General features: G+C 33.4%; 1 protein-coding gene across 7 annotated transcripts in view; it reads left to right on the top strand.

The window, feature by feature from the left end:
• LOC135839718 (hemicentin-1-like) overlaps positions 1 to 10,225 on the top strand; it is a 348,326-nt gene extending 338,101 nt beyond the window's left edge. For 4 of the 7 annotated variants that reach the window (XM_065355879.1, XM_065355878.1, XM_065355873.1 and 1 more), the window contains 2 exons: positions 1,502 to 1,705; positions 9,465 to 10,225. In XM_065355879.1, the coding sequence (XP_065211951.1) occupies positions 1,502 to 1,705; positions 9,465 to 9,557 (297 nt within the window). In that variant the 3' untranslated portion in view covers positions 9,558 to 10,225. Of the gene's footprint in view, positions 1 to 1,501; positions 1,730 to 9,464 lie in introns of all 7 variants that reach the window. The other 3 variants (XM_065355874.1, XM_065355876.1, XM_065355875.1) reach the window with 3 other exon arrangements.
• Positions 10,226 to 15,723: the final 5,498 nt, after the last annotated feature.

Raw genomic sequence — 15,723 nt, 5'->3', positions numbered from 1 at the left:
CAAAATCGACGTTAATAATGCGTTGGCAGTTGTGTTAATCGTCGAGAAAAGATTTCACAAGTAGGGTACGAAGTATCTGGTGAAGGTACTTGTGAGAAAAATATGTTGCTTGCTTACTGTACTTATACGTGTAATGATGTTGGTGCTTTGTAAGATGGGGGAAAATTGATATAGGGTACCTACCTTTTTTTTTTTCGAATAGTGAAATTGTATGTAAAGATAGGTACTGAAGAAATCATTTTGTCTTGAAAAAAAAACTACATGCACACAAACAGACAAATGGTAGCCAAAATGGAATAAAATTAAACTACATAGTAAAACTCTCAGCACTTTCAAACTTGAAATTTTTCATGTGACCTAGCTCGAGTCCCAAAATTTTAAGGAGTAGGTGTAAATGAGTACCTCTACCTACCTATCCAAAAATACCCTACCAGACCAAATAACAGGTTTTGAATTATTATTTCAATTTTTGGTGAATTGAAATTTTAAATATGAAAAAATAGATAAAATTAAGGAAGAAAGTTGGAATTTAGTTTATTTTCAATTTTTGACTTGACAAATCCATTGATGGAGTTTTAGAACCATTTTAGGATCTCCTGAGGATTTTTAATTTTTCTAGCCACAGAAAAAATGTCATAAAAGTACTAAAATGGAGCTCAGTGTCCATAAATGTGGATAGGCTGTCCTTCTGATTTCTCAAATCTACTTGGGCATAATGTTTTAACTTTTCTTGGAGGGCCAGATTTTTTTTAGAATTTTTTTCTCTTGAAAAATCTCACAACTTGAGAATAAAGGGAGCAAAAAAATCGCACTTTTTTAAGAACCTAACAAGTGTGGATATTCTGGTACCTAAGAGTTTGTATAGGTAGCAATCGATTTGCGAATTCGTGGTGTAATTTAAAGGAGAAAAAGTTGTAGAGAAAAGTATTGTCATAAAATATATGTACTTTGGAATTAAATGTAGTTGTTAGTTTTTGCCGGAGAATTTATTTTATACACATTGCGATAGTATTTTGGTATTATATAAGATCGATATAAATAACTTAACTAAGTCAAAAATTCCAACGAAGCCAGTTGTAATGCTCAAGCTAGCGAAACGTGTTCGTTTGTGCGTAACCAGCTGTTACATTAAATTATTGGACGACGGATAAGTTCAACTTATATATAGCATATAAGAAGAAAACTTTTACCATCGTTTAAAATAGCTAAAGGTTAAATGTAGTAATTCACAAAAAAAATCCAAATACCATAAACGTTGAAAATCATTAAAATATTTTTCTTTTAACCTTTTTAAAAACGTGCCGATGAACGATTCGAAGCGAATAAGTGTCAAATTCTGAAATGGCTTTTAAACGAAAGACACGACTTTATCGGATTTGCCATCTTACTTCTACAACCGATTCGTTTCCTTGTAGTACAGCTTATAGGATAGGTACTTCGCCTTTGCAACGGAGGGTTTATTTAGAATGTATTGCAACTCGAATCTGTGTTCTGCTTACAGCCGATGACGAATGAAGAAATTACTTATGCTGAGTTATCGTTACCACGTAATATTCATCCAGTCGATGTGCAACGTATCAGTAATAATCCTAGATCGCATATCGAAGAGCCAACCATTTACGCTCAAATAGAAACGTGTACAAAAATCGACGCGGATATAACGCAAGAGACGCCGCTGCTCAATGGACATCATCGAGAAAGCATGGTATAATGCTCGAATATATTTGAGGTAGAATTTTTCGCTTTTGCTATTCGCTTATATGTAGATTAGAAATAAGTACATATTACAAAAGTGTTAAGAACGGTTCCATAATCGTTGTAAAGAAAGTTCTGATTTTCTTCAAGAGTCTGAAATGGCTGGTTCAATTTGGATTAAGTACATATTTGGGCAGGCAAGCCGAGCTGTGATTCGTTACATCTGTGTGAAGGTCATATCATCCACTTGTGAAGAATTAGTTTTGATAGATTAGGCTAACGCATATTTGGCAGATTTGAGTAGATATTTTTGATGCTTTTTTTTGGTTTATCCCCCCCCCCCTCCACCTGTATTTAGCTCAGTTTTTTTCTCGTAGTTCAGTTTTTTTTTTTTTGTAGATATATAATGAAGTTTTGATTTTCGCATCGAATTTGATTTTCTACTCCGAAGTAAATTTACAATATCGTAAAGTGAGTGCAATTACACGATGATGCTTATTTGATTAGGTATTAGTATTGTTTGATCAAAACCTAAGAAAAATAAGTCACCGGGGTAAAATGGCTTTTTTTTCTTGGACTTTGAAATCAGAATAGTGTTTGGATAGAAGGACCTGTATATCAGAGCAGCGTTGAAAATCGCAATACCTAGGAATAAAAAAGCAAGGTGACGAATGCCAAAAAATATCCACGGGAAGGATGCATTGGGAGAAACAAGTTCAAGGGGGGGGGATATCGCAGTCAATTTGTAAAAATATCAACGCGCATAACATTAAAACATCCTTGTGCCTCTCCACTTCACCAAGTTTTTAGCAAACCGCTTGAAAAACACTCATGTGTTAATGGATTTGCATAACCAGTTTGCCGTAAATACAGTGCATAAGATCCACCATGACATCTTAGCTGTAGATGGATAATGCGTAAACTTGAACCAACAATAATGAAATATTGGGTCCTCCAATTTAACGTAGTTTTTTCTGAAGACTTCTCTTTCTGGCATGACCAGGAGAGGGGGTAAGGGGTTTGCAAATCACGATCTCATGAATTTTTTGAACATTCATAAATTTCAAATATCTCAAGGTGTAGGTACCTTAAGTGATTTTCAGATTTTATGGTATTCGTACTTGAAAAAATTTCACATCATGTGAGGAAATTTTACTGTCATTGTTTGTTATGTATCTTCACATACAGGGTGGCTCAAAAAAAAAATTAAAATAAAAAACCACTCAAGTAAAACAAAATTTTGACTTAAGGTTATACTTCAGTGCTAATAATTCTGAAAAATGAATTTTCAACTGAGAATCACATTTAAAAATGCAAAAATTCCCAAATCTTTGATTTGAGGCTATACTTAACAAGTGTTACAAAATTCCCCAAAAGTATTTTCAGGTAGATAAGAAAAAATTACATTCTCATTTTTAAAAGTATTTACAATATTTTACTTACATATAATTTGATATATGTATTTATATCAAATTTCACCAAATTGATAGAACTGGATAAAATTATATCCAGTTACATAAATATAGGAATTCTATCAGGTTTGATCGGGTCAAAATTTGGATCAAATCTGATAGAATTTGAAAACTTAATATATTTGATCAAATTTTATATCCTACTGATAAACTTGATAAAATTAAAAATGCAACTGGATATTTTTGATCAAATTTAATATAACACACATAAAATTGATAAAATGAAAAGTGCACTATTTCATTTGCATTCTTTGCAATTGTGTAAATCACGCTTGATCTCGCAGATCCGCTATGTCATACTCTTCAGCAGCTCTTTGTGGGGGACTGCAACCCAGTTCTTCATTTTGGTGAGATTTTCAGCACACTGTAAGATCGCATCTCTAGCCTTGGCTGAGAGCTGATTTCCAATTAGCATGAAGTTTTTCAACTGGTACTCTAATTTCAACAAAAATTGAAGAACTTGAAAACTGATAGTGGGTGATTTCTAGTGTGTAGTATTGAAGTATTTTGGACACTGGTATGGCTAAGTCAATTTTCTCTTTCTAAGTTTTTCAATCAGTGCTATTAAATCTCTTTTAAGGTCCTTTGTAGGTATAAGTGAAATAGGTATTTTATGTGCACTACAATGAGTGTACATTTCATTATAGGTCATTGACCTTGCCATCTTAGGTGGGTATGGATTTTCTATTTCTTGATTTTATTTGAATGACTTGATTGAAGTTTTTCTTGTTGATTTGGAGATGTTTTTTTTTTTTGGATCTGGTTGATGATTTTTTCTTTTTGACTTGTTCAGGTGAAAATTTCTGTGTGGCCTCTCATGTTACACCTACATATTGGGCATTCAGGCTTTTTCTTTTTCCACATCATCAGTCCAAGGTAACATCTGCAGAGTTTAGCGTGTCTGCACTTCTTTAGCATAATATTTGATTGCCAACTGTGGCAAATCACACATTTTGGGTCTCCCACTTCATTTTCATCTAGCTCGGTCTCCTGCTCACTTGGAATTGAGAATACCTTGTCCTCTGAGTAGATGCTTATGACTTTGTTGTCAGGTGCTTCAGGTAGGATCTCAGCCCTCAATCTTTCTTCGTGTTTGATTCTCTCTTGTTCTTCAAGCCTCTTAAGGCCATCCTCGATCATCTGCACATCTTCCTAGTTGATGTTATCATTGTTGATCTCTTTCCTCATCTGGTCCATTATCTTCCTTCTGGTTGCTGGTGACATGGCCTGCCGATTTCTGATCATTTCCTCTAGGATGGGTTTATAAATCCTATGGAAGTAACTTCTGTCATATTTTCCATTGGTGTAATATAGATCCATTTTTCTTGATTCGCGAAATGAAACAATACTTCTCTGAACTATCGCAATACTGCAACCAAATTCAGTTTTCCAGTTTATAATAATTTTTCCCTAAGTATATTTTTCTTGCTGGTCATCAGGTATCCCCCTGGTTTGATTTTTTCTTGATTGGTGATGTCATCTTTTCCAATTGCTTGCTATAATTCACCATTAGGATGGCCTCATGATGTCATCGTTTGTCAGTCCATGTATATGTATATGTTATTCTAACAGGTGCATTTCCCCAGCCCCCCCACAAACTTTTCTCAATATCTCCGAAAGGGTTAAAGCACAAACGACCGGACTTGAAGCACAAACAAGCACTAACGAAGCACAAACGAATGACCTTACTTAGACCCTTTTTGGCGGTGGTGGGGGGGCTGGGGAAATGCACCTTATTCTAACAATATTACACCAATAAAATTAATAATTCTCACAGTAGGCTTTGGGGGTTCTTGGAAATAGAGTACTCTGCTATTCCTGGAATTCTGACTCATCCAGTTAGCTCACTCTCTATAAATTCCGATCCTCATACAACATCACCAAAAAAATATGAAAATTAAAAAAATTTGTCTAAAATTGACCTGAAACACATGCACATACCTTATCTTCACAATTCTTCCCAAATAATTGCCATTCTCCCTTGTCATCTGAGTCACTACTCTCATATCTGTATCAGATGACAAAGCTTTTATCCTAGAAATCTATAATTACATATAATATGAATTGAATTGTGCAAATTTATGAGAAACGTGGGTTTAAAAATAATAATTAATCACTTTTTCATCTGATGGTGGATCTCTTCTTTGTTTTGTACAAGATGCTTATTTGCAACATCTTTCAGTAACTGTGAATTTTTTTCATCGTTTTGAGCTGAATGATTTTCTTTGCCATCTTTTGGGGATGGTGAAAGTTTAGCATTTGTGCTGCTTTCATTTGATGCACCAGTAGTCAAATCATGCTTCATTAAAAAAATTTAAAAAATATGAGCTAGGAAGTACATATACACAGCAACTTGGCAATTGAACAAGCGCATAAAATAACAAATAAACTGGGTGGCACCAGTGCCACCTAGTAACAGCTTACTGCCACCTAGTGAACTACTATTGTGCCTGGCTGGGGTATAAGATTTGGCAAAAATTTCGGATAAGGTGGGCCTTTTTTTTAAAGGGAAGCATTGTTTGATGTTGAAAAATTATGGCTACTGTCACTCAGTGAAAATTTTTTATTTTATGCTCTGAATTTATTGAACAATTATGAAAATGAAAATGATTAGTATTTACCTGTTTTTCAGATGATCTTATCTCTTGGCTGTAACTCTGTACTCTTTCGTTCCTCATGCTCACATCTTTCCTTGTCTTATAATTTCTGTTTGCACCTCCATCAAATTCATCCAAAAGTTGTTCTTTCAATGTCTTCTAGTCCTTGACCTCATTTTTATCTATTATTTTCATACACATTCAGTGCTATGTCAGTCAAGTAGGCAGGGAAATATTTGTATTTTTTAGAATCATCCCATTCGTTTATGCTTGCATAAAGTTCATATTTTTACACTTAATGAGTCTGAGTGGAAAGTGAGTATTTTGGATGTTGTTGGGGCTGGTATGTAACTTGTCATTTTTACAAATACTTACTTGGTTGGGCTTCCAGTGCTTCTGGATTATTGCTCAAAATTTCAAAAATATCTCTGAAGTAGGCTACTTTGATTGCCTTGGATTTTATTTTATCAACTTTGACAAGTTTTTGCAATTCACTACAATAACCTTCTAAATATTCTTAGGGGTTTAATTTTACTCTCTTTAAATAATTTTTCAAAATGATTCTTTGTTATTTCATTGATCCAGACTGATCCACTTTAAATATTAATTGTTGACAATTCACTAGTGGTGCTCACAATGTTTTCATTTACCATTAAAATAATTACCTACGCAAAAGGTGCAAATATAATAATACAACTCAATAATTACTCAATTAAACAAAATATTTACCTTGAATCTTCATTGTTGGGCGCCAATTCTGTCTTATGAAATGATAGACAGTATTTTTGATAAAAACAATGTATTCACCACTACAAATAAGTGCACTGGGCAACTGTCTCAGTACGAACTTACATATAACTTACTCTAAATTCCTATCGTATGTAATTTTTATTTTTTCATTCATAGATTGACGTAAATAATTCTTGCTGGATTTAGTTTTCCACATTCTTTGAAATTTTTGAGAGAATATTTCGCATTGGGCCTTCTTTTGACTCGATACCCAAAATTATTTTAATCGACGATCACACCAACAATGAGCTTATTTCTTATAGGGTGTGATGAAGTATTCGAATTCCTTACATAAGGAAGTAATTAGCGCACCTTTGTATTTCAGTCGAGTGAACCATAACGATGTAATTGAATCGAAAACGATGTACGACGACAAGCCTAGCGCAGCATACCTTTACACCTTAGCCTATGTAGCACACAGTGTAAGGGCAATAACGACGAAACAGATTTTCCAATAAATAATTTACGGTGGGTGTTTCGACGTGACAGCTAATTTGATGAGAGTATTACTGTTCATACAAGTACACATATAAAGCGTAGGTATATTTACTAGAAGCTATGTAATCTGGTATTGAAGCATACGAAATGTGTACCTATGGGTATGGTATACAGATGAATGTATGACTGGTACACAAGACTGTCATCAGACAAAGCGAATACATTTCTCATTGTTGTTTACGAGATTATCGAGTATATAGATATTTCCTTCAATCCAAAATCCGTCTCTATTAATAAATTGTTAGCGAATAGGCACCTATCTAGTATCTACCTTAGCGGCGTGTTCGTGCCTAAAATACACACACGTTAGTATTCACACAACACCGTGACGTGTTCTGGTAGATATGCCTATTTATGTACCTACCTGCTACCTATAGAGATATACGTATAAAAGGGCATCAAACCTTTGTAGTGCATGCACAGAGATGGCTCAATCATCTAGGTAAAATTCCACCGGGTATTATACACAATTTAAACATCAATGGGAAACGCTTCATCTTTGTGAACTTTTAGACTCGGGTATTACAATCGGTACGGTTTTATTATCAGCTTATTTATCGTGGTCGTTTTGGTAAAGGAGGCTCGAAAAAATAAGGCACCTAGTCAAGATGAGGGAGGCAAAGTTAGGTATACGAAAGACTACGTACATAGTTGAGAAGCGTAGTATTTCATTACCTGCGTTGGTTTTTTTTTATACCTACTCTTATAAGGCGTAGTTTTTTTCTGTTTCCCTTTCGCTCTCTTTCTCTGTAAATTTTTATAATCAACGTTTTTAACGTTGGAAAAAAGCTTTTTATAGGTGTGATGACAGATTAAGCTTTAAATTTTTTACGTTGTCATTCTGTGCACGTCTATACTACCAAGCTGAGGATATCTTCAAAAAGCGCTAGATGATTAATGACTTTTCATTTAACTTTTAAAACAGAAAGAGTTAATGTTTTCCCAAATGATACCTGTATAAATGGTCTTTTATCTTTAAGTAAAAAGCCTCTTTCATTTTAATGAGATTTTTATGACGCGTAAAGGGGATACTTATTAATAAGGTAATTAAAATAAAATTAATTAAATTACGTTTGTTTGTTTTTGTTGAGAGATGAGGAAAAAAAACAGAGTATTAGTCGAAATTAATAAATTTTTAATCGGGGTAAGCTTGCGGTGGAAATTGCAAAGATAATGAAGGAAGAATCTTGGTGTTCTTTAAAGAATCGCCTCGTTGGGGAATTTGTGTTGATTTTAAGATGATGTATTGGGGTGGTTGTTATTTAGATTTATTCTCTAGTTCTTCGCTTCTTTTCTCATCCACACGTAACGATGTTGATTTTCACCAGGAAAAATCAACAGTACTAAATTTTAAGACACTCAAGTGCGGAAGTTCTTCAGTTTTAGTCACTGGTTCTGTCAGAATTTAGCAGGCAGTAAAAACGTCTAAAATATCAGAATTTGATCAATTTTTTTAAATTAATTTTTGAGGGGGGGGGGGTCTTAAAACTGGACTCAAAATATTTTTAGGTACATACACGGATTTTCACAAACATTGATGAGCTTGAAAATTGACACTTTGCCATTGTCCAAGTTTTCATCAGAAATGATTCCATATTTTTTTAAAATTTCTTTTCAAGTTGGGAGATTCTTTATAAAAGAACCTGAATCTCGTATACTTTTTTCATACGTTACCTGTTTGAAATAATTAAACATTTTCTTTGAAGCGCTGCACTCAGAGGTTAACATTTCTTGGAAAATCGAGAGCAGGATTTTTTTTTTTGGAAATGGGAAAAACGAGAATTTTTAAAGAATGTTTCATTTATTTTATTTTCATTTTTTCAAATATTGGGAGCTTCTTAGCACATCATTTTCAGTTGCGACGTAAAATTTTAAATTACATCATGTCATCAAAATACGCTTTTCCGAAACTTGAGTGTTTTTTTTTTCACGTCAAATGAACAACAAAGTAGGAAAGTGATCCTTTTTTTTCCTACATGAAATCGATTTGTTTACAAAAACCAACAAATTTGCGAAGGGAAACGAGAGTTTTCGAAACTTGAAAGCAAGGATCATTCTAGTGTAGTATAATCTGATGATAAAAGTCAACGTACTTTGCTGATTGTGTGCTATAGGTAATGCCATAATGGTAAAGTTGCATTATTACAGATAAACGACTAATTCCTTTATAGGCTTTTGCCTACACTACACTAAATGGTTTGATAACAAAGGTATGTTACGTTCGAGTTGTTCTTTTGATCACTTTTTTCGTTGCATGTTGGTGTTTTGCTTTTAGATTGAATCTTTTTTCCCCTTACCTATACCTACCCAAATCTCTTGCTAAAATTAATGTGTCTATAGTTATTGATTTTTACTCGTATTTCCTTGTTATTGTTGCGCCAAGTCCTAAGACCGTTGAACTGATTGTTTACAGTGTTTATATGATTTGCAGAAAGACACAGATTTGTTCTCGAGAAACCCTTGTGATCCTAGTAACCCTCCTCAATTCGTCGCTACTAGATTTTGAAACGAAATGAAACTCGCGATTGCACTATTCCCACCAATATGGATTTTTCAAAAGCAACCTGGTGCTGCGATTATAAATGTTTCCTAATGTTTTTTTTTATTTTATAAAAATGCTTTAATCCGGTGTGCATTTTTATACTACACAATCGCGTTTTGACTTTTTTTTCCTAATTTGTATTTTACCTGTATTACTTACTACGTTTTACCTGTAATATTTTTTAAGGTTTGTTAATAGTGTTGGCATTAATCGAAACATTTTTTACAAAAGACTGCGCCTTTACGGGCAAAATGATATTCAAATTGAGTATTTTTTAATGTTTGAATTTTAAATGATATTGTAACGGCCAACACTGCCTTAAAAGTTTTATTAAATTGTGATATTTTTGTTTTCTTTTTCAAAATGATGATTGATTAGATTATTTGTGTATTTATAGATTTGTTTTTTCGTGCCATTTTTTTTGTTGTATATATTTTCTACGTACACCTAAGTTTACTCGTCGTTGATTTTTGTGTACCTATTTACGATTTTCTGGTCGTAATTAATTTTTTTTAACGATTTTTTGCGCGTTATGTAATTTCAATTTTATTTATTTTTTATTTTGTATGTATTTATTCTGTAGAAATGTTGCTCAATGTATTCATTTCAATAAATGTTTCTAATTAATTTGATCCTACGTCATTTTTGTGTTGAGATGAAAATTAAGTCTAAATTAACTTTTTTTCAGAGCTTAAAGAACATTGTCCTTTAAGAAACGAGAAAAAAATTGAACTACGTACCGAAATTTCTTTTTGAGAATTTGTTGGAAGCATTCTGTGTACTTCTGTATTAAAGTGTTTGGAAAAAAATACAATTCAAATTTAGAATTCCTCTCACAACTCACAAGAATTAATCACCATGAACAGTTGGTTTGTTCTTCAATACGATCCCATTTTGGCGATATTTCTGAGTAAAAAGCTACATAGGTATGTTTTTAAAACAGTACTAAACGTAGCAATTAATTCAATTTTATCGTCTGGAAATGATGAAGATGCGGGAAACCTATACATATGTGCAGCACGTGTATACTTTTGAAGGTTAAAATTTTAAAAAGTCCAAGTTCGTAGTTAGGTACCTACCCGTAATTATGTATATTTTCACCTTGCGAAAAAAATAGGTACCTATAAAAAAGCATAATATTATAGTCTAGACATCATACATTTTGATATATGAAGCACATCTTGCTCGAGCTCAATATCGTCGCAATTTTGCGGCATTCCGGTCGTAAAAAAAATTCAAAAAGATCGCATTTTTAAAAAAATGTATCTGCGTACTTATTCCTACGTGTAGGTAGTGGGTACAACGAAATAACACCGCGTGTAACATACCTAGAGAGCTACATACTACTCGTATATATTAATATTTCAACGCGTCATCGCGCAAAAGGCGCAAAAAAATTAAGCCTGAAGGACTGTTACCTTGGTGTATGGCGGGTGAGTATAGGTGTATGCGAAATATGCTGGCATATGCGAGGGAGGGTTTGTTAGTTTAAAACAACAGCCTAGTAACTTGTGGTATACCGCAGCGTGTATGAATTGTATTCTGTCGTGATAACAACTACATGAAACCAACATTTCGTCTTTCGAAGAAAAGCCAGATGTTAAATTCATACTGTATCATTTCATTTGAAGGTAACTTTTCCAAATGCATGCGTGGGGTATCTGCTAAGTGGGTGCCTTGGGTGAAGGTAAGTAGTACATTACGTATGTGGATTATGAAATTGATAAGTATCAAGTAAAATAGGTACCCAAACCTACTTATTTTTTTATGATATAGGCAGACATTTTTTTATTTCCTTCCTTGAACGACGCTAAATTGAAGTTTCAAGTCCCTAATTTTCATACCACCCCCCTGCCACTGTGTTTTGAAGAAAAAAAATCGAAGTACCTTCCTAAATTATTTTTTTATTATTTAAAAAAATATTAAAAATAACATAGGTAATCTAATATTGTAAGTACATAGGTAATATCCAAACTGGTCTGTTTCCGTTCAATGAGAGGAAATGACCCACTTGACAATAGATTCGCCGCCCGAAAAAGCCGGTGAAAAAGCCGGCCCAAAAATGACAGTAAATTTGCCGGTAAAAAAACGCCAGCCAAAAGCGGCTGTTTAAAGTGGCTGATTAATTCATTAAAACGCCGAAAAATCTACCAAGCTACAAAAAATTTCTAGCCCAAGGTAGGATCGAACCCGCGACTCCTGCGTGGAAGTCCAGAGCGCTCACCATTCAGCTATCACAGCAACAATGAAATGTTCGTTTTCAAGTGGTATACATGTACCGCACTTCGTACTTTCCTTTAAATTTTTTGAAAATGAGTTCTGAACACAGGTTGCGCATGTGCATTGTAATCGGCAAATCAACAAAATAAAAAACTGCTGCTTAAAACGCCGGCTCAAAAGCGGCTGTTTTTCTAAAAGTGGCGGAAAGCGGCTGATTTAAATGGCTGATTTTATAAACTAGCCGCTTCTAGCTGGCGTTTTTTCACCGGCAAATTTACTGTCATTTTTGAGCGCCTTTTAAGTGGCAGATTTACAAAAATCAGCCGGCGTTTCGGCTTAAAGCGGCGAATCTATTGTCAAGTGGGGAGGGGTTAGAATCTTATTAACATTTTATTTTATGCGCATGAATAAGATAATTGTATTTCTCGATGCACTGCAAGTAAATTGAAATGCGAAATCTGCAGGTTTTGAATGAATGCTGCACTTCTGTGTGAGGTATCTACTAAACCATCTGTAGGTATAGGTTTTTGATTGTGGAAAATGAAGCTAAATTTCATTAATAGGCATGCACAGAAAATTGACTAGTTTTTTCATTCTTTGTGGTAATTTTATAGATCGTTCTGAAAAATTATGTCAAATTAGCGAAACATTTTTATAAGAGCATACGAAATGAACAACTACATTATTTTCATGCTCAAAAATCATTCTAGAGGTAACACTACCTGATACCTAAATTAATTAGGTAGGTACTTTAAAACATTTTACGAAAATAAAATAAGATTTCTCACAATTACAAATGGATTTTACTTTTGAGGTAGGTACCTACTTAAAAGAAAGGTTTTCGAATTTTCAAAGTTACAGCTATTTCAAGTGAGGAAATCAAGAATTTGGTCGGATAAATACAAGACTGGGATTTACTTACACTGACAGGCAAAGATTTTAAAAATCAAGTTCACGATTTTTTCGGATGCACCGAGATGTGATTTACATAATTAAATCACAACAACATTACATTACCTATAGATGGTTTCAAAATATAAATACCTATTAAAGAGCCGTTAAGGTTAAGCTGGAAAATCAGCACATCCCACCAAATTTCATGAAACTCACCGAAAAAATTAAAAACATCTCTGAATTATTTTGAGTCTAATTAGATGTCCAAATTCAATTTCATCTCTTACGAGAGTAATCCAAAAAAATTTTGAAACATTCACAGAAGCAGTCACTAGATCGGTGTATAAAAGTAAGTACCCATGTGACGATTTAAAAAAAAAAATCGAATATTTTGTGAGAGTTTTCGGAGCGAGAAAGGTAGAAAATTTCAAAAATGCAGGAAAAAATGAGTGAGAGACATGGCTGCTCTTAAGATTAAACTACTTACATTTAATAGGGTAAAAAAAGTCGAATTTACCCAAAAAATACTAATTTTTACGTCAGGTTGGTATAAGATAGGATAGTCAAGAATAAAGAGTAATTCGGAAAGAGAAAAAAAAGGGTACTCACTCTCACGCATATTTGTGGATGTGCACGCTGTAAAACATGCAAGTGACGACACATCACATCAGTGGATAAATATGGAGGATAATAATAGAAATCCTACGAAAAACACAGATCAGGCATGTGCATATTATTATTATTACAGCCATTCGAGAACAAAGTTTAAAAATTCAAAGATACCTGTGGAATCAAGAAAAAAGGCGTCACTTCCGTTGGTAAAGGTCTCTCAAAAGCTTTTGAAAATTTTACGCAAGTTTGAAATCCTTCTTTTTTTGTGCAGGCGTCAATTTCATTGGCTAAATTTTGATCTTTTAAGCACTAAGTACGTGTATGAAAATTATATGTTGTGTAGATATAATAAGTCACAAACTGGAACAAAGTTCCTTACCTAACTATTTCATAGTTTCTGTGTGTATACTTTTTTTTTTACCTGTTTCGAAGCAGTGCTGGCACCTTTTTCAAAAGAGCAAGTAAGAAAATCACCTAAAAACGAGTCATCCTTGATTTTGGAAATGGCACAGGAATGGAGTATATTCATTTCACAATTTTCATCCGGTGCGTCACATGTAATTTTTTTACCATCAGAACTCAACTATAAGTAGGTACATGTGGAATCAGATATGTACGATGTTCAAAAAAATCAGCAGTACACTAACCTTTATTTGCTGGCAGGGATTAAAGTTAAATAAGTAGAAGCCATCTCGAAACGTTTTGATGTATCCGGGAAGACCAGTTTTGAACCAATCAATTGATGCTTTTTGATTTGCGTCGTAATATATGTAAAGTGTTAGTGCCTATTCATATGAAAACGTGTTACGGTATTACGAAATTGGGACGCTTCTTAAAATTTTCTGGAATAAGTAAATGTACCAGTAACTACACATATAATAGCATACCTGCTCATCCAATACATTTGTTTTCACAGTTGAAGAAAAAATGACGAAAAGTAAAATAATATTTTTCAAAATACGAAACATCTTGTAGAGGGTGTGAAAAATCAGTGACTCAGGAGCACAACTTTGAAAATGGGTAGAGTGTAACTCGTTGCTAAAATAGTTTTGTTTTTATAGCTTTATATGGGCTTCCATGGGTTCCATTTATCAGTAGGACTGGTATTTGCATAGTTAAGTACCTACGTCAGTTCGAAGCATATGTTTATAAATGTATTTTTACACTGTATCAATAAACCAAATTCACGTTGAGATTTTTACGATCAACTTTCCTATTCAATAAATTAATGTTAATGAAACGCGAAGGTCATTCTTAATATGAGTGCATCCCAATAAATGATATGAAATGTGGACAATTTTACAATTTTATTTTTTTCTAATTATTATACCTACAATATGGTTTTCCCCTCAATTTTTGAAACTTGGGCATAGATTTTTTTTGCCAATCACCTAGCACCTAAATGTGCTGAATTATTCATTTTTGAAATTTCGAAGAAATGCTTCATTGAATTCGAAGAAGAAACACCAACCTATTTTTTGATGTCCCAAAATAATTCCTAATTATAGACTTAATTTCTTCAAATTTTATTTTATATATTGTTTGATGTACAAAAATTTTTGATACCCTAATCCGAGTCTATAAAATAGTGTAATCGTTTCGACCTTCATGGTGTTGACTATAAATGTAATTGTACTAGAAATACTCGTAATCATATTTCGTAAAATTTATTGAGAATGTAGGTGCCTATTTTCATTGCGTTTAAAATTGTCACAGCACAGATTACACAAGTGTTTCATTAAAAATATAGGTACGCATTATTTCAACTCAAACAGGTAAGTATTGGCATTTATTGTTCATTCATTTTAATAATTTTTCAATTCTTTGATTATATTCACAATTTTGATACGAACCTGTATTGATTTAGTAATAAAACCAATACCTAATAGGTACTCGACTGAAAATGAATCAGGCGTCAATTTTCAAACACGTGTAAAAATTTATTTCGAAGCATAAATTGGGAACACAGAAAGGTCATTCCGTCACCTCAAATCAGCTCACCCAGTTTCGGGTTTGGGTCTTCCGGCTATGCTAAACATTTTAAATCGCTAGATATCATTGACCACCACACCACTCCCTCAGGTGAAAATTTCAAAAAATACATGAAATTTTTTGGGAAAAAATGATGAAATTTCACGGGATGTAAATAATAGGTATCACCATAAGAATCTTGTATTTAGATTTATTGTTCATTATTTCAAAGTTTTGCTAACTATTTGTGAACCATCCGAGATGTAGGAGAGAAAAATGTATTTTTTTCACATCCCAAGAAATGCTATGATGCATCAACTCTCGTCGTAGTGAGTAGAAGATGGTTGAAATAACATTTTGAAATCGATATAGTGAACGACAAAGTACTATTGAGAAAAACACCCCAGGGGTCCGAATCCATCAATATTTCTAC

This window comes from Planococcus citri, chromosome 3 (genome assembly GCF_950023065.1).
Source record: "Planococcus citri chromosome 3, ihPlaCitr1.1, whole genome shotgun sequence".
Taxonomy (NCBI): Eukaryota; Metazoa; Arthropoda; class Insecta; order Hemiptera; family Pseudococcidae; genus Planococcus; species Planococcus citri.
Note: the sequence above shows the minus strand (reverse complement) of the source record. Positions and strands in the feature narration are given on the sequence as shown.